At 53.5% G+C, this 22,244-nt stretch overlaps 1 protein-coding gene across 2 annotated transcripts in view; it reads right to left on the bottom strand.

Moving 5' to 3' along the window:
* mtss1 (MTSS I-BAR domain containing 1) overlaps positions 1 to 22,244 on the bottom strand; it is a 67,894-nt gene that overhangs the window by 42,477 nt on the left and 3,173 nt on the right. For both annotated transcript variants that reach the window (XM_064304009.1, XM_064304010.1), the window contains exons 2-3: positions 7,541 to 7,602; positions 4,849 to 4,922 (exon numbers count right to left, since the gene is read on the bottom strand). In XM_064304009.1, the coding sequence (XP_064160079.1) occupies positions 4,849 to 4,922; positions 7,541 to 7,602 (136 nt within the window). The remainder of the gene's footprint in view (positions 1 to 4,848; positions 4,923 to 7,540; positions 7,603 to 22,244) is intronic.

Below are 22,244 nucleotides of genomic sequence, written 5' to 3'. Positions count from 1 at the left end.
CTGACAGCAGAAAGTCTCTATGGGGCCTGACAGCAGACAGCCTCTATGGGGCCTGACAGCAGACAGCCTCTATGAGGCCTGACAGCAGACAGCCTCTATGGGGCCTGACAGCAGGAAGCCTCTATGGGGCCTGACAGCAGGCAGTCTCTATGAGGCCTGACAGCAGGCAGTCTCTATGGGGCCTGACAGCAGACAGCCTCTATGGGGTCTGAGAGCAGGCAGCCTCTATGGGGTCTGAGAGCAGGCAGCCTCTATGGGGTCTGACAGCAGGCAGCCTCTTTGGGGTCTGACAGCAGGCAGCCTCTATGGGGCCTGACAGCAGGAAATCTCTATGAGGCCTGACAGCAGACAGCCTCTATGGGGCCTGACAGCAGGAAGCCTCTATGGGGCCTGACAACAGGCAGCCTCTATGGGGCCTGACAGCAGGAAGCCTCTATGGGGCCTGACAGCAGGAAGCCTCTATGGGGCCTGACAGCAGACAGCCGCTATTGGGCCTGACAGCAGGCAGCCTCTATGGGGCCTGACAGCAGACAGCCTCTATGGGGTCTGACAGAAGACAGCCTCTATGGGGCCTCTATGGGGCCTGACAGCAGGCAGCCTCTATGGGGCCTGACAGCAGGCAGCCTCTTTGGGGTCTGACAGCAGACAGCCTCTATGGGGCCTGACAGCAAACAGCCTCTATGGGGCCTGACAGCAGGCAGCCTCTATGGGGTCTGAGAGCAGGCAGCCTCTACGGGGGCTGACAGCAGACAGCCTCTATGGGGCCTGACAGCAGGAAGCCTCTATGGGGTCTGACAGCAGGCAGCCTCTATGGGGCCTGACAGCAGACAGCCTCTATGGGGCCTGACAGCAGGAAGCCTCTATGGGGCCTGACAGCAGACAGCCTCTACGGGGCCTGAAAGCAGGAAGCCTCTATGAGGCCTGACAGCAGACAGCCTCTATGAGGCCTGACAGCAGGAAGCCACTATGGGGCCTGACAGCAGGCAGCCTCTATGGGGTCAGAGAGCAGACAGCCTCTACGGGGCCTGACAGCAGACAGCCTCTATGAGGCCTGACAGCAGACAGCCTCTATGAGGCCTGACAGCAGGAAGCCTCTATGGGGCCTGACAGCAGGAACCCTCTATGGGTCTGACAGCAGATCCTTACAGACCAAAAACAGCAGGAGAAACACCAATGCTTAACTATATCCTGTAGTGTGTAGCACAGCATTATGTAGCATAGCTTAATACAATATAGCATCAGTATGGACTTGTGCGCTATTTGGGAAGCATAGCATAACGTAGCATAGCACAGCAGAGCACAGAGTAGTGCAGCGTAACACGTTTGTGGATGATTGTGCTATTTACACCATGCACCACGGCCGAGAGTAGCATAGCATAGCACGTTTATGGATAACTGCTATTTGCAAAGTGGCGTAGCACAGAGTAGTATAGCACAGCATGTGCTTTTTGCGTTGTGTAGCATGCAGCTCTACAAGAAGACAGGGTCCACAGGCTCCTTCAGAATATATAAGGCAAGTGCTAGAGATGTGGGACAGGAAACTGCAGTACATACAAGAGAGGAGCCGTGCCAGCCAAACCGTGCACACATCTAAAAACCAGAATGGCCTCCATTTAAGCAGCTCCTTTCAGATCAGTCATACCCTCAGAGGGAAACTCACCCCACCTGGGTGATGCACGGTGGCCATTTTGTGCCAGCTCGCTCGGCACAGGTCAGGCGAGGAGGAGAGGGAGGGACCGCCAGGGCAGAACCCAGCGGGGGCGGGTCTTAACCAAACCGACGCGCTTCCGATTGGACGGCCAGCCCAGGCGAGGAGCCGCCTCTCTCAGTCAGCAGCAATTTAACAGGCACTTCCAGAGCCTGACAGCCACAAACAACCTTGAACTCCAGCTTCTCTTTTGGGGGCCGGTCTGCCAAGTAATGAACCGCCGTGGCATGACGGAGCAAGCCAAGGCTGAGCTCCGTCTTCCTGGGGGAGGGGCCTGGAAGCACGTCGCCGGGGGCAACCGAGCTGCGCTCTGGGTTATTCCACAGGGAGCGGAGGTTACCCGTCACGTTGATTTCTTCCTCGCAAAAACACACCGATTAAAACCGTCCCTTTATGAGGTCATTAACTCCGGACGCCAATTCACCGCATTCAAATGACCCAATTAGCATGTTGCCTGGGCAACGGGCGGATTAAGAACGAGAGGCGAGTCGCGGCCTGCGCGTCTTTCGAGACGTTCCCCGCGCGTCAGACTCCGCGGCGGTTTCTACCCCCCTCGCGTGTGCGCTGACACCCTGTCCGGTCTCGACAGGTTTGGCACCGAGAGAACCTTCCGCGAGTGCTTGCCAAACAAAAAAAATTTGATTGACAGCACATAGGAAGCCGACGGGAGCCTCGTCTCTGCACGGAGCTCCGAGGCTAAAGGGGCGGAGCCTGTGACCGCCCGCCCCGGGCAACGACCTGTCGCTGACAGAGACCCCTCCCTCCCCCTCCAGGAATTATGGGATGAGATTTTTCCCGCTCCCTGAAATTTTCAGTCTCTAAAAGCCTCAACCGGAGGCAGAGTACTTGGGGATGTCACAAGCTCACATTAAAGAGATTTATACTCCTTCAGCAGTAAAACCAAACACCACAGTAAGGGGCAAAAACTAAAACACTAAAATGCATCTCATCACAAAATCCCAGAGAACAGAACTGCATAAACTACAGTCAAAATGGGACCTAGAACATACTCTGACTTTGATCATCTAACCGTACCCTGACCGGGATTAGACGTAAAACCTCACCACAGTAAGGGCTAACCACTCAACACTAACAGCACTCTCATCGAAAGCCCAGAGAACAGACCTGCATAAACTACGTCTAAACTCTGACCGACAACGTCACTCTGACAGGTCTAACCGACTGACCGGTTTAACCTGCTCTGACCAGGCTGACTCATCTCACACACACAGCCTTCTGAAGGCTCTGGAGCGCTCTCCTAAAACTGCACTGTTACTGTGACCCAACAGCCTCCAGAAGGCTCTGGAGCGCTCTCCTAAAACTGCAGTTACTCTGACCCAACAGCCTTCAGAAGGCTCAGGAACCCTCTCCTAAAACTGCACTGTTAGTCTGACCCAACAGCCTTCAGAAGGCTCTGGAGCCCTCTCCTAAAACTGCACTGTTACTCTGACCCAACAGCCTTCTGAAGGCTCAGGAGCCCTCTCCTAAAACTGCACTGTTACTCTGACCCAACAGCCTTCTGAAGGCTCAGGAGCGCTCTCCTAAAACTGCACTGTTACTCTGACCCAACAGCCTTCAGAAGGCTCTGGAGCGCTCTCCTAAAACTGCACTGTTACTCTGACCCAACAGCCTTCAGAAGGCTCTGGAGCCCTCTCCTAAAACTGCACTGTTACTCTGACCCAACAGCCTTCAGAAGGCTCTGGAGCGCTCTCCTAAAACTGCACTGTTACTGTGACCCAACAGCCTTCAGAAGGCTCTGGAGACCTCTCCTAAAACTGCACTGTTACTCTGACCCAACAGCCTTCTGAAGGCTCTGGAGCGCTCTCCTAAAACTGCACTGTTACTCTGACCCAACAGCCTTCAGAAGCTCTGGAGCCTCTCCCAAAACTGCACTGTTACTCTGACCCAACAGCCTTCGAAGCTCTGGACCTCCTAAACTGCAGTTACTCTGACCCACAGCCTCAGAAGCTGACGCCTCAAACGCATTTACTCTGACCCAACAGCCTTCTGAAGGCTCTGGAGCCCTCTCCTAAAACTGCACTGTTACTGTGACCCAACAGCCTTCTGAAGGCTCAGGAGCGCTCTCCTAAAACTGCACTGTTACTCTGACCCAAAGTCTCCTGCAGCCGCAGGTGAGGGTAAGGGAAGACGAGCGTGGCGTAACTCTGTCCACTCTGAGAAGGTTGGAGAGACGGCCGCTTTGTTCGGGAGGGGCCGTTTGGGGGGGGGGTGGGCGGGGTGGGGGGGACAATAGACAAAGAGCGCTCCTGTTTCCCCCGCGAATGCGCCGCGTGTAACACTAGCCCCGGCGCGGAGCCGCCATTGTCGCCCTGCTCTGGATTAGGCCGGGGCGGCGCTCCGGCGCGGCTGTGGAAAAAGCCAGGCTGCGAAGGTGCGCGTCGGCCGCCGTTACCCCGGCGATCCGGCGCCCTGTGATTGGCCGACCTGTTGACCCGAGGCCGGGGCGCGGCATCTCTTTACTGTAATGGGCTTACGACAGATAAGAGCATTACGGCCAATCTCTGTGCACTGCAGCTGCACGCACTGACATTACAGCAGAGTACACACGCACACGCACGCACACGCACGCACACACAGACACACGCACACGCACACGCACACACACACACACACACACACACCTACACACGCACACACGCACACACACACACACACACACACACAGCCACACACACACACACACACACACACACGCACGCACACACGCACGCACGCACGCACACACGCACACACACAGTCACATACACGCTGCGTGCAGGCGCGCACACTGTACGCATTCGCGCACACAGAGCAGTGCCTCTGGTAAACGCTGCCTGAACAGGGCGCCGTGGCAACGCTCGGCTCCTCGCGGTCATCAATAATCCACAGGTGTGTCACCGGAGCCGCGCAGAACGGGAGGTCCGGGTGGCGGTGGGGGGGGGGGGGCTGGGGTGCCTGTTTACTCACCCCCCACCCCCACGCAGTACCTGTCCTACACCGCCAAGACCATACAGACACGCTCCCATGACCCTCACAATTCCCCAACTCTGCACAGAGGGAGGCGGGGAGAGAGGGATACAGAAGGACAGAAGAGGAGAAAGAGAGAGAGAGAGAAAGGAAGACGAGAGGGAGACGCTCACCTCGGGTCCCAGTGGCCAAGTCGGCCACTTTCTGAAAGGCATCCAGGAAGGAACTGGTGACCAAGAGGGTAGTCCTGGAAGAGAGATAGAGCTCAGTTAACACTGCTGTTATTATTAAGGGTAATGGTGGTCCTGGAAGAGAGATAGAACTCAGTTAACACTGCTGTTATTATTAAGGGTAATGGTGGTCCTGGAAGAGAGATAGAACTCAGTTACCACTGCTGTTATTATTAAGGGTAATGGTGGTCCTGGAAGAGAGATAGAGCTCAGTTAACACTGCTGTTATTATTAAGGGTAATGGTGGTCCTGGAAGAGAGATAGAACTCAGTTAACACTGCTGTTATTATTAAGGGTAATGGTGGTCCTGGAAGAGAGATAGAACTCAGTTACCACTGCTGTTATTATTAAGGGTAATGGTGGTCCTGGAAGAGAGATACAACTCAGTTAACACTGCTGTTATTATTAAGGGTAATGGTGGTCCTGGAAGAGAGATATAACTCAGTTAACACTGCTGGTCCTGGAAGAGAGATAGAACTCAGTTAACACTGCTGTTATTATTAAGGGTAATGGTGGTCCTGGAAGAGAGATAGAACTCAGTTACCACTGCTGTTATTATTAAGGGTAATGGTGGTCCTGGAAGAGAGATAGAGCTCAGTTAACACTGCTGTTATTATTAAGGGTAATGGTGGTCCTGGAAGAGAGATAGAACTCAGTTAACACTGCTGTTATTATTAAGGGTAATGGTGGTCCTGGAAGAGAGATAGAACTCAGTTACCACTGCTGTTATTATTAAGGGTAATGGTGGTCCTGGAAGAGAGATACAACTCAGTTAACACTGCTGTTATTATTAAGGGTAATGGTGGTCCTGGAAGAGAGATATAACTCAGTTAACACTGCTGGTCCTGGAAGAGAGATAGAACTCAGTTAACACTGCTGTTATTATTAAGGGTAATGGTGGTCCTGGAAGAGAGATATAACTCAGTTAACACTGCTGTTATTATTAAGGGTAATGGTGGTCCTGGAAGAGAGATATAACTCAGTTAACACTGCTGTTATTATTAAGGGTAATGGTGGTCCTGGAAGAGAGATATAACTCAGTTAACACTGCTGGTCCTGGAAGAGAGATATAACTCAGTTAACACTGCTGTTATTATTAAGGGTAATGGTGGTCCTGGAAGAGAGATATAACTCAGTTAACACTGCTGTTATTATTAAGGGTAATGGTGGTCCTGGAAGAGAGATATAACTCAGTTAACACTGCTGTTATTATTAAGGGTAATGGTGGTCCTTTGAAGAGCGACATACCTCTAATAATAATTGTGGGCGGCAGTGTAGTACAATGGGTAAAGAGTTGGTCTTGCAACCTAAAGGTCACAGGTAGGACACTGCTGTTGTACACTTGAGCAAGGTACCTAACCAGCTTCAGCATATATCCAGCTGTATAATTGGATACAATGTAAATGCTACGTAAAAAAAAATTGTGCAAGTCGCCCTGGATAACAGCGTCTGCTAAATGCCTGTAATGTAATAATACTCCTTTTGTTACATATGGTTGTGAAGGTCCAGAAAGACAGACATAACTCCATCACTACTGCTGCTATGACTAAAGGTGATGATGGCTATGTGAAACGGTTTCTGATGTGCGTTTGGGTTAACTCCATGTTTATAACTGCTCCGTTGACCGTGAAACGGTCCAAGCCTTACGGTCGCGAGAAGCGCTCAGGAGCAACGTGGCGGGTCACCGGGTGGGCGCTGGGGGCGGGGGGGGGGGGAAACTGGGCGTTAGCGCCAGGCTAACGGAACTCGCGCACGTGTGCTGCCGGTGCGCTGAGCTGGCTCTCCGGCGCAGAGCCGGTTTAATGAGAACACGAGGGGCGATTAGCACGCTAGCGACAGAAACGTGCGCTCTGTGACCGCAGTGGAGGGGCGGGGGGGTGGGGGGGTTGTTGAGTCATCATGAATTCCGGAAAAGGGTCGTTTTGCGTACGAGGCTTCAGGTCAGGTTCGTATAATCCACAGACTCCAGGCACACGCTCCATGTGTTTCAGAGCACAACGCTTGAAGCTCCGCCCCCTGTCCTGTTCTCTGCACATGGGTAACCTGTGGTGCTGGGGTAAGGGGCGGCCTCTCTCCTAAAGTATCCAGTACAGGGGCAGAAGTGCTCCTAAAATGGCTGAATACTCATACACAGTAGAAAGGCCTTCCAAAAAAAGACAGAGGCAGGCTAGGAAATGTGTAATCATTCCTTCAAATTAGCAGCTTCAGTGACAGTATTTATCTGACGGTGCTCGCTGCTTGTTTGATGCGCTACCTTGCACAGATAGCTGGTTATGAACATGCCTACTGCATCTCCTCCGTGCTGCTGATGTTCTACTGTCTCTGCGAGCTGCTCTGGTTTGTACCAGAACAGGGCGGGGCCACCTGGGGGGAGGAGCCACATGGGGAGGGGCTACGGTGAGGGAGAGGAGTCACATGGGGGAGGGGCCACACAGGGGAGAGCCACATGGGGGAGGGGCCACCTGGGGAGGAGCCACGGGGAGAGGGCACACGGGTGAGGAGAGGGGAGGGCCACATGGGAGGGAGGGGCCACACAGGGGGAGGAGCCACAAGAGGGAGGGGCCACACAGGGGGAGGAGCCACACATGGGGAGGAGCCACAATGGGGAGGGGCTACGAGGAGGGGCGGCTCTTACCTCAGCTGGGACTGCAGCTTCACTCCTTTGGTCACAAAGTCCTCCCAGGCAGGGTAGCTGGACTGTGGGGGAAGCAGAGGGAGAGGGTCACTCAGGGGTCAGAGAGACGCCCTTCACTTAGAGCACAGGCAGTCACACAGGCACCAGCACTTCAAGCACACTGCAGACGGGTCCCATATAACCAAGCCTGGAGCCTGTGCACACAAGCCTGTGTACATAAGCCTGTGTACATGAGCCTATGCATCTGGGCCTGTATACGTGAGCCTGTGCATCTGGGCCTGTATACATGAGCCTGCGCACACAAACCTGTGTACATAAGCCTGTGCACACAAACCTGTGCACATGAGCCTGTGCACACAAACCTGTGCACATGAGCCTGTGCACACAAACCTGTGTACATAAGCCTGTGCATCTGGGCCTGTATACATGAGCCTGTGCACACAAGCCTGTGCACATGAGCTTGTGAACCTGAGCTAGGGTACATGAGCCTGCCACTCTAAAGCATTGTGCACGGGACCAGCCATTTGGAGAGCTCCAGGTGCTCGATGGTCCTCAGCTCTGGCTTTAGAGAGCAAAGGCAGGGGCCTTTAGCCCTGGTCCCGGAGAGACACCTGGTCCGCTGTGACCATATCCCTAACCACAGGGTCTCTGCTTAGACCCCATCCCAAACTGCAGGGTCTGCTGAGACCCCATCCCAAACTGCAGGGTCTGCTGAGACCCCATCCCAAATCGCAGGGTCTGCTGGGACCCCATCCCAAATCATGGGGTCTGCTGGGACCCCATCCCAAACTGCAGGGTCTGCTGTGACCCCACCCCAAACCACAGAGTCTCTGCTGGGACCCCATCCCAAAACCCAGGGTCTGCTGGGACCCCATCCCAAACTGCAGGGTCTGCTGTGACCCCACCCCAAACCACAGAGTCTCTGCTGGGACCCCATCCCAAAACCCAGGGTCTGCTGGGACCCCATCCCTAACTGCAGGGTCTGCTGAGACCCCACCCCAAACTGCAGGGTCTGCTGGGACCCCATCCCAAACCGCAGGGTCTGCTCAGACCCCATCCCAAAACCCAGGGTCTGCTGGGACCCCATCCCAAACTGCAGGGTCTGCTGGGACCCCATCCCAAACTGCAGGGTCTGCTGGGACCACATCCCAAACCCAGAGTCTGCTGGGACCCCATCCCAAACTGCAGGGTCTGCTGTGACCCCATCCCAAAACCCAGGGTCTGCTGGGACCCCATCCCAAAACCCAGGGTCTGCTGGGACCCCATCCCAAACTGCAGGGTCTGCTGGGACCCCATCCCTAACTGCAGGGTCTCTGCTGGTTTGTGTTTTCACCTTAAAAAACCAGACAGATATCAGGTGGAGAGAGTTAGCTGGGTAATCAGCTGCCTCAGCTGACCAATTAAGAGTAACAACAACAACCAGCAGATCCTGTGTCTCTCCAGCACCAGGGCCAGGGGCCCCAGCAGCCCCTGTGTCTCTCCAGCACCAGGGCCGGGGGCCCCAGCAGCCCCTGTGTCTCTCCAGCACCAGGGCCGGGGGCCCCAGCAGCCCCTGTGGCTCTCCAGCACCAGGGCCGGGGGCCCCAGCAGACCCTGTGGCTCTCCAGCACCAGGGCCGGAACCCCCAGCAGCCCTGTGGGTCTCCAGCACCGGGCCGGGGCCCCAGAGACCCTGTTGCTCTCCAGCCAGGCCGGGGCCCCAGCAACCCTGTCCTCACAAACACCAGGGCTCTGGGCACAGACTGTTCTCCCGCACCATGGGCCGGGGACCCAGCAGACCTGTGGCTCTCCAGCACCAGAGCCGGACCCCAGCAGACCCTGGGTCTCCCACCGGCGGCCGCAGCAGACCCTATGGCTCTCCGCACCAGGCCGGGACCCCAGCAATACGGTCTCCATGCACCAGGCCGGAACCCCAGCAGACCCGCGGCTCTCAGGACCAGGCCCTGAGACCCAGCAGACCCTGGGCCTTCCGGCCAGGGCCGGGGACCCCAGCAGACCCCGCGGCTCTCCAGGACCAGGGCCGGGGACCCCAGCAGACCCTGCGGCTCTCCAGGACCAGGGCCGGGGACCCCAGCAGACCCCGCGGCTCTCCAGGACCAGGGCCGGGGACCCCAGCAGACCCTGTGGCTCTCCAGGACCAGGGCCGGGGACCCCAGTTTTTAGTTCAGGTTGCTCTGCCAAAGAGGCAGAAGCACACAGCATCCGTTCCCCCAGATCCTCACGCCCTGCTGCCCCATCGGGGGGGGGGAAGCCGGGGAGGAGAGGGCCTCCTAAACACAGAGCTACACCCGTTTCAGCCTCTCGTCTGCACCAGTGATGGACCAGCAGCCCGAACGCTCCCCCCAATCAGAAACAATCTTACCGCGGCTCTGGGTCACATGGTTTCACGACCGTCACAATATTAAACGGGCGAGCGCGCAGCCCGAGGGTGAATTCAGAGGAGGAAATGAGCTCGTTTCCCCACATCTCTCACGAACCTCACCTTCAGCTTCCAGCAGAACAGCCCGTGAGGTTCGGGGCTCCCGTCGAGCCGCACATTAGCCCAATAAAAAAAAGGCCGTCCTGTTTCAGCCCGACGCCCGGGACCCCCGAAGAAATTAAGGTCGCCTGTCCCGACAGGTAACGGAACGGGGAAGACACCGTACCGGAAACTAACGAATCTGAGGTTTAGCCAACGCCCTAAGAAGACAAAAAATGAAGCAGAGCTCCGGGACGGCGCTGTTCGGAGGTTCCCCTTTTTTATCTCACGCGTGTAAATCAGCGCTCTGAAACGGAGCGGCGCGCGACGCTCGAGTTCCGCTGACAGAGCGGCACGCGACGTTCCGAGTTCCGCTGACAGCTGACGCGCGAGCTTTCCCGTTCGGCCGACCGTGACCTGCAGGCGCAGACCCAAGGGCTGTGTGCGCGTGTGTGTGTGTGTGTGTGTGTGTGTGTGTGTGTGTGAACAGCCCCTTCTGTCACCTGCTTAATGAACAGGCTCCAGCACTGCAACAGCAGGGCTGCAGGACGCGAGACCGACCGTCTTTGCTCAGCCTCGGAGACCGGCTGAGCCACCCACAGTTAGGAAACGGAGGGAACGCAAGGGGATCGGGCAGCCAATCGGACGCAGGGGAACGATCCCGCGGACCGGCGTCTCCTCTGTAAAGAGTCTTTGTGACAGCGTTACTGCAAAATCCACTACATGAATAAAATCACCAGATTTTGTGTGGTAATACATTACATTACAGATATTTAGCAGACGCTCTTATCCAGAGCGACTTACACAATTTTTACATAACATTTTACATTGTATCAATTTTATACAGCTGGATATATACTGAAGCAATTTCGGTTAAGTACCTTGCTCAAGGGTACAACGGCAGTGTCCTACCCGGGAATCGAACCTGCGACCTTTCGGTTACAAGCCCAGCTCCTTACCCACTGTGCTACACTCCGTCCGTAATAAAACATAAGAGCGTAAGGATAAATGACAGGGAACACTTGACTGGTCCACCGCGGTTAAGAGTTACTCTTTAAGTGTGACGGGGGTCTGTAATGACCACAGCGAGTCGGGACGTTGCCTTAGAAACTGGAGAGCGCCCCCCCCCCCGTTTGCTACAGTGACACACCGACATGTGCATCAATCACACGCCCGGTTACCATGGACACCCACCCCGCACCGCCGACAGCATGATCGCGATTTCTCCCAATGGTGCGAGGTGTCCGCGGGTCCTGCTCTGACCGTCTGTACTCCCCAGCCGCCAAAACCGCTCCGGGGGGGGGGGGGGGAGCGGCATCGGGGGGAGGGGGGGGGGCTGGGGCGGTTTAGACGACTTCCCTCGCGGTTCCGGCGCACAAAGGCGGGCCCTCATGAGCCGAGCAGCCCCGCCCCGCCCCGAACCGGGCCGCCTCATTTGCATCCAGGTGTCCGCTAACAAGGAGCCTTTCAGCCGGCGCCCGGCAAAACGGGCGAAGGTCCCGTCCGGCTCCGGCTTCGCCCCGAGTGAGCCCTGCGAACGAAACCCCGCCAGGAAGGGCGGCGTTAGCGCTCTCCGCACGCCGCCGTCGACCGCCGTCTCCCTGGGCTTCTCCTGGACGCTCACGCCGGGGCACGCAGCCAAGGCTGGATACCCACTGCAGCCATTCGGCCAAAGTGCCTTTCACTCAAGGACACCACCGAGACCGCGGGGCTACAGACCCAGCCCCCTAACCGCTGTACCGCTATACTGCGTCCTGCGACCCTCATCGGACATTAAATAGCACAGAGATCGCGGGCAGGTTGCGCGCAAAGCAACGGGTCACATGACAGGACTGCGTCACTCGCATGTCAGCCACCAGAAAGCAAATCAGAATGCAAACGTGACGGTTTCGATTTCACACCGGGACCAAATTACAGTCCCATCTCCCAAACTCCAGGAAATAGGGTGCCCCCCCCCCCATCCCCGCCCAACCCAAACCCCCCTCTCCTGAACCCAACCCCCACACCCCCCGCCCCTCCTCCATTGGGCAGAAGAATAAAAATATCCGGTATCATTTGACCAGTTGTTTCTGACCATTTACCATTTGACCATTCTTCCTTTCCAACCTATGCCAATGACCACTGCTGAGGCGATTAAACTGAGATTACGGCGATTACGCAATTCTCACGAGCGTTTTCTCGACACAAACCGGCGAACTGTTTGTTTGTTTGTGCGCGAGCTCGGAAGGTTGAGAAAGGAGCTGTTTACCAATCCTGTAAGAGCCCTTCGACTGCTCGGAGCGTTCTGGCATGCGAAACGCGAAGGGCGACACCTCAGAGAGATCCCTCCAGGTTCTTCTGGCAGAAGGCCTGTTCGTCGTTAGCGACAGAGAGCTCGTTACGAAACGAGCGCTACAAACAAACGGCTTACGGTCGATACTTCACCCGGGAAGACCGGGCCTCACTTATCAAACGTGAACCGAATGAATTTAATCTCAAATCGTTGCATTTACGCAAACAACGTGGGATTTACCAAGGTTCATACATCGGTTCGTTCGTAGCATCCGAACAAATTTCAGGAGTGCTCTGAACTGTTCGTATTGAGTGCTTGAATAAATAAAAAAAACACGGTTGTAAAGCTTGTTTTGCGTATTGTACTTTTATGTATTGCAATATTTATTCCAAATAAACTAGACTGATTTTCAGACCCTAAATGCTTCTGGGGACCACTAGCGTTTGGCTTTACGGCTAAACATTCATGAGCCCCCAGCCCCCAGCCCGCGTTTGCTTTGCCAAATAACGACAAGTGGACAGGGAGGAACGGGCGGGTCTGACCACGTGAACTTCGGGGTTTAACCGGAAAACAAAACCAGCGCTCTCCAATTCAAACAGATCTGCTAATGTCGACTCCACCGTGCACGAACACTAAAAATACACTCTCAGCTGCAGCTTCGCGCGTTGCTGCCCCAAAATGTACTTTTTAAACTGAAAAACGTGCCCGGTAACTCCCGTGCCGTTCTGGAATATTCATTCTGGGCACCTTACGCAGGGCTGAACGGGAGAATGGCTGAAGCAGGCCCAGCCGAATCCTACCGCAACGCTGACATCTGTACCGCCGCCGCGCGCTCATACGTGCTAAACGCAATGCTAACGATTAGCCGCGGGCCACAGACGGTATTGGGCCTGCGCTCGCCATGGTTGGGCCTCAGGACGGTTAAAAAAAGACGTGAGAACGGCGGGTTCGAGTCTCCGAACTCCAGCGGCCCGCCGCCTCGCTCATCACGCGCTGGCGGGCGGGCGGAAATGCGGTCGGTGGGAGCGGCTGGGCGACCGCCGCCCGAGAGGAAGTGCGGTCCGGGCGTTTCCCCGTCACGCGCGGCGTGCGATTCCGCCCCGCGAAAACCCCTCGTTCCGCTTTCCTTCTTTCAGTTCCTCCATTTTTGGGCTGGGAAGGTCCTCCCTTGCGATGAGCCTTTGCATGGCCGCCTCTCGGCTCTACGAGCGCGGCGTGGCGGCGTTCGCTTCGCCGGGGGGGGGTCACCACCGGGCAACTGCACTACGTTATATTACATTACAGGCATTTACCAGACGCTCTTATCCAGAGTGACTTACACAACTTATTTGTTTTTTTTTTTTTTTACATAGAATTTGCATTGTATCCATTTATACAGCTGGGATGTCTACTGAAGTAATGCAGGTTAAGTACCTTGCTCAAGGGTACAATGGCAGTGTCCTACCCGGGAATCGAACCTCCGACCTTTAGGTTACAAGACCAACTCCTTACCCACTACACTACACTGCAGCCCTGCTGTCGCGCTAGGCGGCGGTCCTGCGGCTCGGCCTCCATATTAATGCAAACACACACTGAGAGGGTGCGAGAGAGCGAGAAGCCCAGCCTCTACTATAGTATAACGCACAGCAGCTTTGATTAATAAGGGAGACATAACGCGAGACGGTCCAGCTCTGAACCTCTGCTATTAACCAGCCTGAGACGCAGAGGAAGGACTCATCCTCCACTGAAGAGCCGTGATCGTAGTCATCCTCACATTCGTCCCGGGCCGAGCGGCAGCCGCTCAGCGCTTCTCGAAGCGCGCGCGACGCGGACGAATCAAATCACGCCGCACGAGCCCGTCGTCAGACCTCCCCTCGAACCGCGCGTTTCCACTTCCGCTTTTGTTTTCGGAGCGGCTCCGATCTCACGCTCGATATTAAAAGGGTGTCGAACCTGAGCTGACGCGCGTCAGTGGCCAAGGTCAGAGACCGAGAACAGCACGCTGGATTTATAAAGCACCGTCTAAAAAGCGTAACAAAAAAGTTACAATAATTATTTTTTTTAAGGGACGGAGTGTAGCACAGTGGGTAAGGAACTGGGCTTGTAACCGAAAGGTCGCAGGTTCGATTCCCGGGTAAGGACACTGCCGTTGTGCCCTTGAGCAAGGTACTTAACCTGCATTGCTTCAGTATATATCCAGCTGTATAAATGGATACAATGTAATCCAAGTTGTGTAAGTCGCTCTGGATAAGAGCGTCTGCTAAATGCCCGTAATGTAATGTAATGTAATTCTAATCGAAGGTTAAGAAGCATGAAAACATGGCGGAATACCAACGAGTGTTCCTTGCATGCGTGTAGCGTAGCATGTCCTCAGCCTACACCTGACAGCTGATAAACTGCCCCCCCCCCCCAACACCCTCCCCAGACCCACGGTGTAACTGCTGCTTTATCAGCGAGGGTGGGGCCCCGGGCCACACCCACATTCCAGCGCAGCGCTGCGAAACCCTCAGCAGTCAGCAAATCGAAACCGCGGTGCGCGGAGTTAATAAGAGATTACACAGGGACACATGCGCTGTGCCCCCCCCCCCCCAACCTTCCCAGGGAGAGAGCAATGCCATAGGACATGTCACACAGCAGTCCCTGCGTTTGAAATATCGATTTCTCATATGCATCTCATACGCTCAACAGGTTTTCTGCTCTATTTTCTGTTGTTGTTGCTATCTCCATACCTCATATAAAGCAATCCACCCCAGCTGGGAATGGGGATGATGGCGAAGCCACAGTTCAGCACCGCAAGCACTCCCAGAATTTTGCAATGCATCACCCCCCCCCCCCCCCCCCCCCGCGTGACTGCACACACACTCCAATGCCCAGCGGAACGCAGCAGACAGGCAGAGAAACTATGACTCAGGGTTTATTCATCCTCTCGTACCACACACTCGGCTTCCTGTATGTGCCAACACCTGCCTCGTGTTGTGTAGGAGGACCTGCCCGAACCGCCCTGTTCCCCTTAAAGGGGAACGCGCCACAAAGAACATGGCCCCCAGCTCGAGAACAGCACGTCCACCTCATCTCTACTGTGACACGTACTGTATAAATACTTCAGCCTGATACTAAGAAAAAAAAACGTCCAGTGCCCCACTCCCAAACAACGATGTCACCTGGGTGTAACTCCTCCCCTTTCCCCCACTGTAGAGAACGGATTCACTGAATTTAATGGGGGCTGCAGTTCAGATTACACTAAAAAAAAGACTCCGAACCTTCAGTTACCACTTCAGAAATACAGAGAAAACGAGATGGGCAAGGAACAGTCAGGACTGTGCAGTTAAAAATGCACCTCCATTCACTTAAACACAGGGAGGAAGCGTTCTATCCCAATGACATCATCACAAAAAAATGACTTTTGGGTACGAGCAAGAACCCAGGTCAGACAGCCAGTTCTCACAACTATAACCGACAATATGTTATCCAAATAGAACTATTCCAATTTTTTTTACCCGTACTGACATTTTGTTCAATGTTAATACCTTCATTTCACTTCATGTACAAATCTGTGGTATAAAATTTGTATTATTGTGCACCCTGAAAGAAAAGCACTCTGTGAACGGTTATTATTGTACTAAAGAAGCGATACGGTCAGATATATCCTTTTGGAGAACATTTCGCTCGTGGAGTTGGCAGACGAACGCGTGCGTGTGTGTGTGTTTCAAAGGGCACGAACAGAAGCCAGACTGAGAAGAGAAAGCACAGGAGGAGGAGGAGGAGGAGGAGGAGGAGGAGACGGGCTCAGGACTATCCGCGTGGCCCCGGGGCCGAGTGGGTGATTGACAGGCTGGCGCTAGGCCTCGCGGCTCGCGGGGGGGGGGGGCCTGCGGGAGAGCGCGGCGCAGAAGCGCGCGGCTGCCGAACGCGACGCGGTGAAACGCGGTCGAGCGTGTCAGCACACAAGCGTGTGACAGGACGCCCCCGGACTGCGCTCTGAAAAAAAAAACACCCCTGTTAAAGCAGAGGCTTCTGATTTTTATCCATGCTGCTGACGAGGAACGCCCTTCAGATCGTGTTGTATTTAATACTGCAAACTGCATGTTTCTGAATATATCGCCAATGCGAGTAAAAAGAATTCCAAAATACTGCATTTGGCAGTTTTCACAACAACAGAGTCCCTCCAGTTCAGCATATTTTAATACAGCATTAACTACAGAGGTATTACAGCCATAACCTACAATACCATTACAGCCACAACCTACAGAAGTATTACAGCCATAACCTACAATACCATTACAACCATAACCTACAACACCATGACAACCATAACCTACAGCATCATTACAACCATAACCTACAGCACCATTACAGCTGTAACCTACAGCACCATGACAACCATAACCTAAAGCAGCATTACAGCCATAACCTACAGCAGCATTACAGCTGTAACCTACAGCACCATGACAACCATAACCTAAAGCAGCATTACAGCCATAACATACAGCAGCATTACAGCTGTAACCTACAGCAGCATTACAGCCATAACCTACAATACCATTACAGCCATAACATACAGCAGCATTACAGCTGTAACCTACAGCAGCATTACAGCCATAACCTACAATACCATTACAGCCATAACATACAGCAGCATTACAGCTGTAACCTACAGCAGCATTACAGCCATAACCTACAATACCATTACAGCCATAACCTACAATACCATTACAGCCATAACATACAGCAGCATTACAGCTGTAACCTACAGCAGCATTACAGCCATAACCTACAATACCATTACAGCCATAACATACAGCAGCATTACAGCTGTAACCTACAACACCATTACAACCATAACCGACAGCACCATTACAACCATAACCGACAGCACCATTACAATCATAACCCACAGCAGCATTACAGCCATAACTTATAACACCATAATAGCCATAATCTACAACACCATTACAGCCATAACCTACAACACCATTACAGCCATAACTTACAGCACCATTACAGCCATAACCTACAGCACCATTACAGCCATAACCTACAACACCATTACAGCCATAACCTACAGCACCATTACAGCCATAACCTACAGCACCATTACAGCCATAACCTACAACACCATTACAGCCATAACCTACAGCACCATTACAGCCATAACCTACAGCAGCATTACAGCCATAACCTATAACACCATTACAGCCATAACCTACAGCACCATTACAGCCATAACCTACAGCAGCATTACAGCCATAACCTATAACACCATTACAGCCATAACCTACAACACCATTACAGCCATAACCTACAGCACCATTACAATAATAACCCAGAGCAGCATTACAATCATAACCTACAGCACCATTACAGCTGTAACCTACTGCAGCATTACAGCCATAACCTATAACACCATTACAGCCATAACCTACAACACCATTACAATCATAACTTACAGCAGCATTACAGCCATAACCTATAACACCATTACAGCCATAACATCCATAACTGACAACACCATTACAACCATAACACAACTCTTGTAATAAGCAAGAATACAAGCTCTGACACAAGCTCATGCATGTCATTACACACATGATGACACTTGTGACTGGTGGCGTGAATGCTTCATACGACTTTATGTCCAGCATTTCAGTTAAAACAACAATTCTAAAAAGTTCAGACGATAAAAACTTTGAAGGCCGTGAGTCCCACGCGCCTGACCTCGGAGAGAGAGCGCGTGCATGATCTCATGCTGCACAGACAGCGGGGTGACCTTCGCAGGCCCGTGCCGAAGGAAAGACACAAAGCGCTCGTCGGCAGCGTCCGCACTCAGCTGACAGGGGAGGGAAAAAAAAAAAAAAGAGAAGAGGAAATCTGCCAAGCAAAGCAATGGCAGCTTACGCAAGCCTTTCCAGGCGGGAGCAGGCACACGCATCGGTATTTACATACCGGCCCTGTCCGACACGCACGCGTACGGTGGGGTTGGGTTGGGTTGGGGGGGGGGGGGGTTGGGGGGGGGGGCGGGGCTCTCTCTTGGTCGCACACGGTCCTCAGAGAGCCCTCTGTACTCTGGAGAGGGGGCGGCTGTTTCCCTAACCTTTGACGCTGCCGCTGGGGGAACAATGGAGGTCCTTCTCCACAAGCTTTAACACTGAGCTGGAGTTAATCACAGCAGAGTGCAGTGGGGAGTAACACTGAGCTGGAGTTAATCACAGCAGAGTGCAGTGGGGAGTAACACTGACCTGGAGTTAATCACAGCAGAGTGCAGTGGGGAGTAGCACTGAGCTGGAGTTAATCACAGCAGAGTGCAGTGGGGAGTAACACTGAGCTGGAGTTAATCACAGCAGAGTGCAGTGGGGAGTAACACTGAGCTGGAGTTAATCACAGCAGAGTGCAGTGGGGAGTAACACTGAGCTGGAGTTAATAACAGCAGAGTGCAGTGGGGAGTAACACTGAGCTGGAGTTAATCACAGCAGAGTGCAGTGGGGAGTAACACTGAGCCGGAGTTAATAACAGCAGAGTGCAGTGGGGAGAAACACTGAGCTGGAGTTAATCACAGCAGAGTGCAGTGGGGAGCAACACTGAGCTGGAGTTAATCACAGCAGAGTGCAGTGGGGAGTAACACTGAGCTGGAGTTAATCACAGCAGAGTGCAGTGGGGAGTGTTGTACTGGGTGGAGCAGGTCAGCTGCAGGGAGTTTGCCAGGAGGAAGAGGAAGTTGACAGTGGAGGCAGATGAGTCTGAAATGATCAGCTGATTCAGTGAAACAGGGCATCAGTCAGCATTTAGCCTACATTAGGGGAAACTGTGACTCTCCCATTCACCACTGCTGCAGTCCAGCTACTGGAGTTCATTAAGTATGAACTTTGCCCAGATGGAGGGGGCATGCGCTGCTGTTCCACCATGTTCCAGGGTACAGACTGAGAGAGCCCGGTGCCAGGATTTCTGCTATCCCATCATCCCCCAGTGAAACCCTATCACATCTCCATCATCATATCTCTCTCACAGAGAAACCTTTCCATCATCCCTCTCTCACAGAGAAACCTCTCCATCATCCCTCCTTCACAGAGCAACCTCTCCCCCATCTGTCTCTCACAGATAAACCTCTCCATCATCCCTCTCTCACAGAAAAACCTCTCCATCATCCCTCTGTCACAGAGAAACCTCTCCATCATCCCTCCCTCACAGAGCAACCTCTCCACCATCTGTCTCTCACAGATAAACCTCTCCATCATCCCTCTCTCACAGAAAAACCTCTCCATCATCCCTCTGTCACAGAGAAACCTCTCCATCATCCCTCTCTCACAGAAAAACCTCTCCATCATCCCTCTGTCACAGAGAAACCTCTCCATCATCCCTCTCTCACAGAGAAACCTGTCCATCATCATCCCTCTCTCACAGAGAAACCTCTCCATCATCCCTCTCTCACAGAGAAACCTCTCCATCATCCCTCCCTCACAGAGCAACCTCTCCACCATCTGTCTCTCACAGATAAACCTCTCCATCATCCCTCTCTCACAGATAAACCTCTCCATCACCCCTGTCACAGAGAAACCTCTCCATCATCCCTCTCTTGGAGAAACCTCTCCATCATCATCCCTCTCTCACAGATAAACCTCTCCATCATCCCTCCCTCAGAGCAACCTCTCCATCATCCCTCTCTCACAGATAAACCTCTCCATCACCCCTCTGTCACAGAGAAACCCCTCCATCATCCCTCTCTTGGAGAAACCTCTCCATCATCATCCCTCTCTCACAGATAAACCTCTCCATCATCCCTCTCTCACAGATAAACCTGTCCATCATCCCTCTCTCAGAGAAACCTCTCCATCACCCCTCTGTCACAGAGAACTCTCTCCATCATCCTTCTCTCACAGATAAACCTCTCCATCATCCCTCTCTCACAGATAAACCTCTCCATCACCCCTCTCTCACAGATAAACCAGTCCATCATCCCTCTCTCACAGAAAAGCCTCCCAGTAAGCAGTGCATGAAAGTGTGCAGCAGATGACCGATTACATCATCGACACTGATAACCTATCATCAGCAGCCACTGGCTCTGGGAGCTCCATAAACCGTGCAGCACACATTCAATACATCACCTGCACGCATCTCCAAACCTACCGAGCCCTTCAGCACGGAACACTCATTAAACAGCGTCGCTGAAACAGAAAGCTATAATTGGCACATGAATCAATAAATCCATTTTATGGCCAGGGGTGGAAACGACGTTGAAAAAGAACTGCTGACAGAGTCAGGAGAGGACACTTGTGTGAAAGACGCAGGCCTGAATGCTAATGGCGCGGCGAGCCGCCTCGTCCATCTTGAGAGAGGCTGAGGGGCCGCACACAGAGAACCAGAGCAGAGGCTCGGCGAGGAGAGGACAGGAGTTCATTGTTAGTTTATGCGGACTTTCTGCCAGCACCACCCAAAAATCACCACACTGGAGACAGCGCTGGGCCTGTCATCACAGAACAGAGGAGGAGAGATTTTTTAGTGTAGCCACTCAGACAGATAGACAGACAGACGCACGCGCACACATGCATGCACATGCACACACACACACAAACAAACATGCAACAAGTACACACACACACATTCACACACACAGACAAGACAAACAGACAAGACAGGCTGAGAGGGAAACATACAGGGTAACAGTGGAAGGTTCAGAGTACCAGTGGAAGGCTCAGAGTACCAGTGGAAGGTTCAGAGTACCAGTGGAAGGCTCAGAGTACCAGTGGAAGGTTCAGAGTACCAGTGGAAGGTTCAGAGTACCAGTGGAAGGCTCAGAGTACCAGTGGAAGGCTCAGAGTATGTGATGAAGTTACAGCTCAGCCATTTCCACCTGGCATGTTTTAACACGAAGACCATTGTTTCCACAGAAAGGGATAGAAAGAAGTCATGAGAAAAGACTCAGCCTTTCAAATACGAGTCCTGTTCTCCATTCTATGACCCTGCAGCAACCGATAATTAGTTCACTGCGCCGTTATCAGCCAAAAAAACGTTTTCATTAATAAAGTTTTCCGCGCCTCTCCCGTGCTTCGAGCTGGCAGCGGGCGTGTCCGAACGCCGCAGCGGGCACGGCCCCGGGGCGAGAGCGCGCTCGGTTCAGACCAGCCCGTCCAGCGAGTCGGGCATTTTGCGACGCGTCTCTCTCCGCACCTCCGAGATGGCGGACGGACTCGTCCCACGACGGGGCGCGCCCCGAGAACCGGATCGCACGCAGACCGCGCGGCGGGGGCCGGGGAGGGAGGCCGGCCCTACCCGCGAGCCCCGCGAGCCCCGCTGCATCGTGGGAAACGGGAGCTGCGGGTGCAGGTCTGAACATGGGGGCCGGAGACAGCCACTCAGAGCTTAAAGGCAGGCCCGTGTGTCATCTCTCCCAGGTTAATGTCTCCTCTCCAGCTTCGCGGCTAATGAAAGGATCACAATTATCCAGCTTGCACACGTGGTTGAAAACCCCCTTCCACTGACAGCAGAATGAGACGGTAGGCTGCTTTTTCGGCCCGTAACGGGCACCTCTGCCACCTGGCAAACCGAGGCTAAGATGGCACGCAACATACAAGTCTGAACACCTAAGCAAAAGATCCCGAGGTTCGCCTTCCCTTTTGTTTTTAATTGAGATGCGCAATCTGGGAGTTCCGAGCGGATATTTGTGTGGCCATATTGGCTGGCGCCTCCCTCTTTTACACTACAGCAAAAATGCTAACTGCAAGCAACCTCCCACGTTCACGGAGCACGTCAAGGATCACAGACATCAACTTATAAAGGACACGTGTAGCAAAGTTTACTTGTACAACAAAATATTTCAACTTGCCCACTTCATTCTTAAGCGGACAGCATGAGTCTACAGAGCTCCTGGGACTTTGCAGAGTTGTGCTTGTGAGTTTGACTGGTAAAATGACGCACTAAAAATAAATAATAAATGAAACTGGTTCAGATGACTATGATTAGGCCATTTTTGAGCACAACATTTTCACCTGATTCATATCATCAGTG

Source organism: Anguilla rostrata, chromosome 13 (genome assembly GCF_018555375.3).
Source record: "Anguilla rostrata isolate EN2019 chromosome 13, ASM1855537v3, whole genome shotgun sequence".
Taxonomy (NCBI): Eukaryota; Metazoa; Chordata; class Actinopteri; order Anguilliformes; family Anguillidae; genus Anguilla; species Anguilla rostrata.
This window is presented reverse-complemented; position numbering and strand designations above follow the sequence as displayed.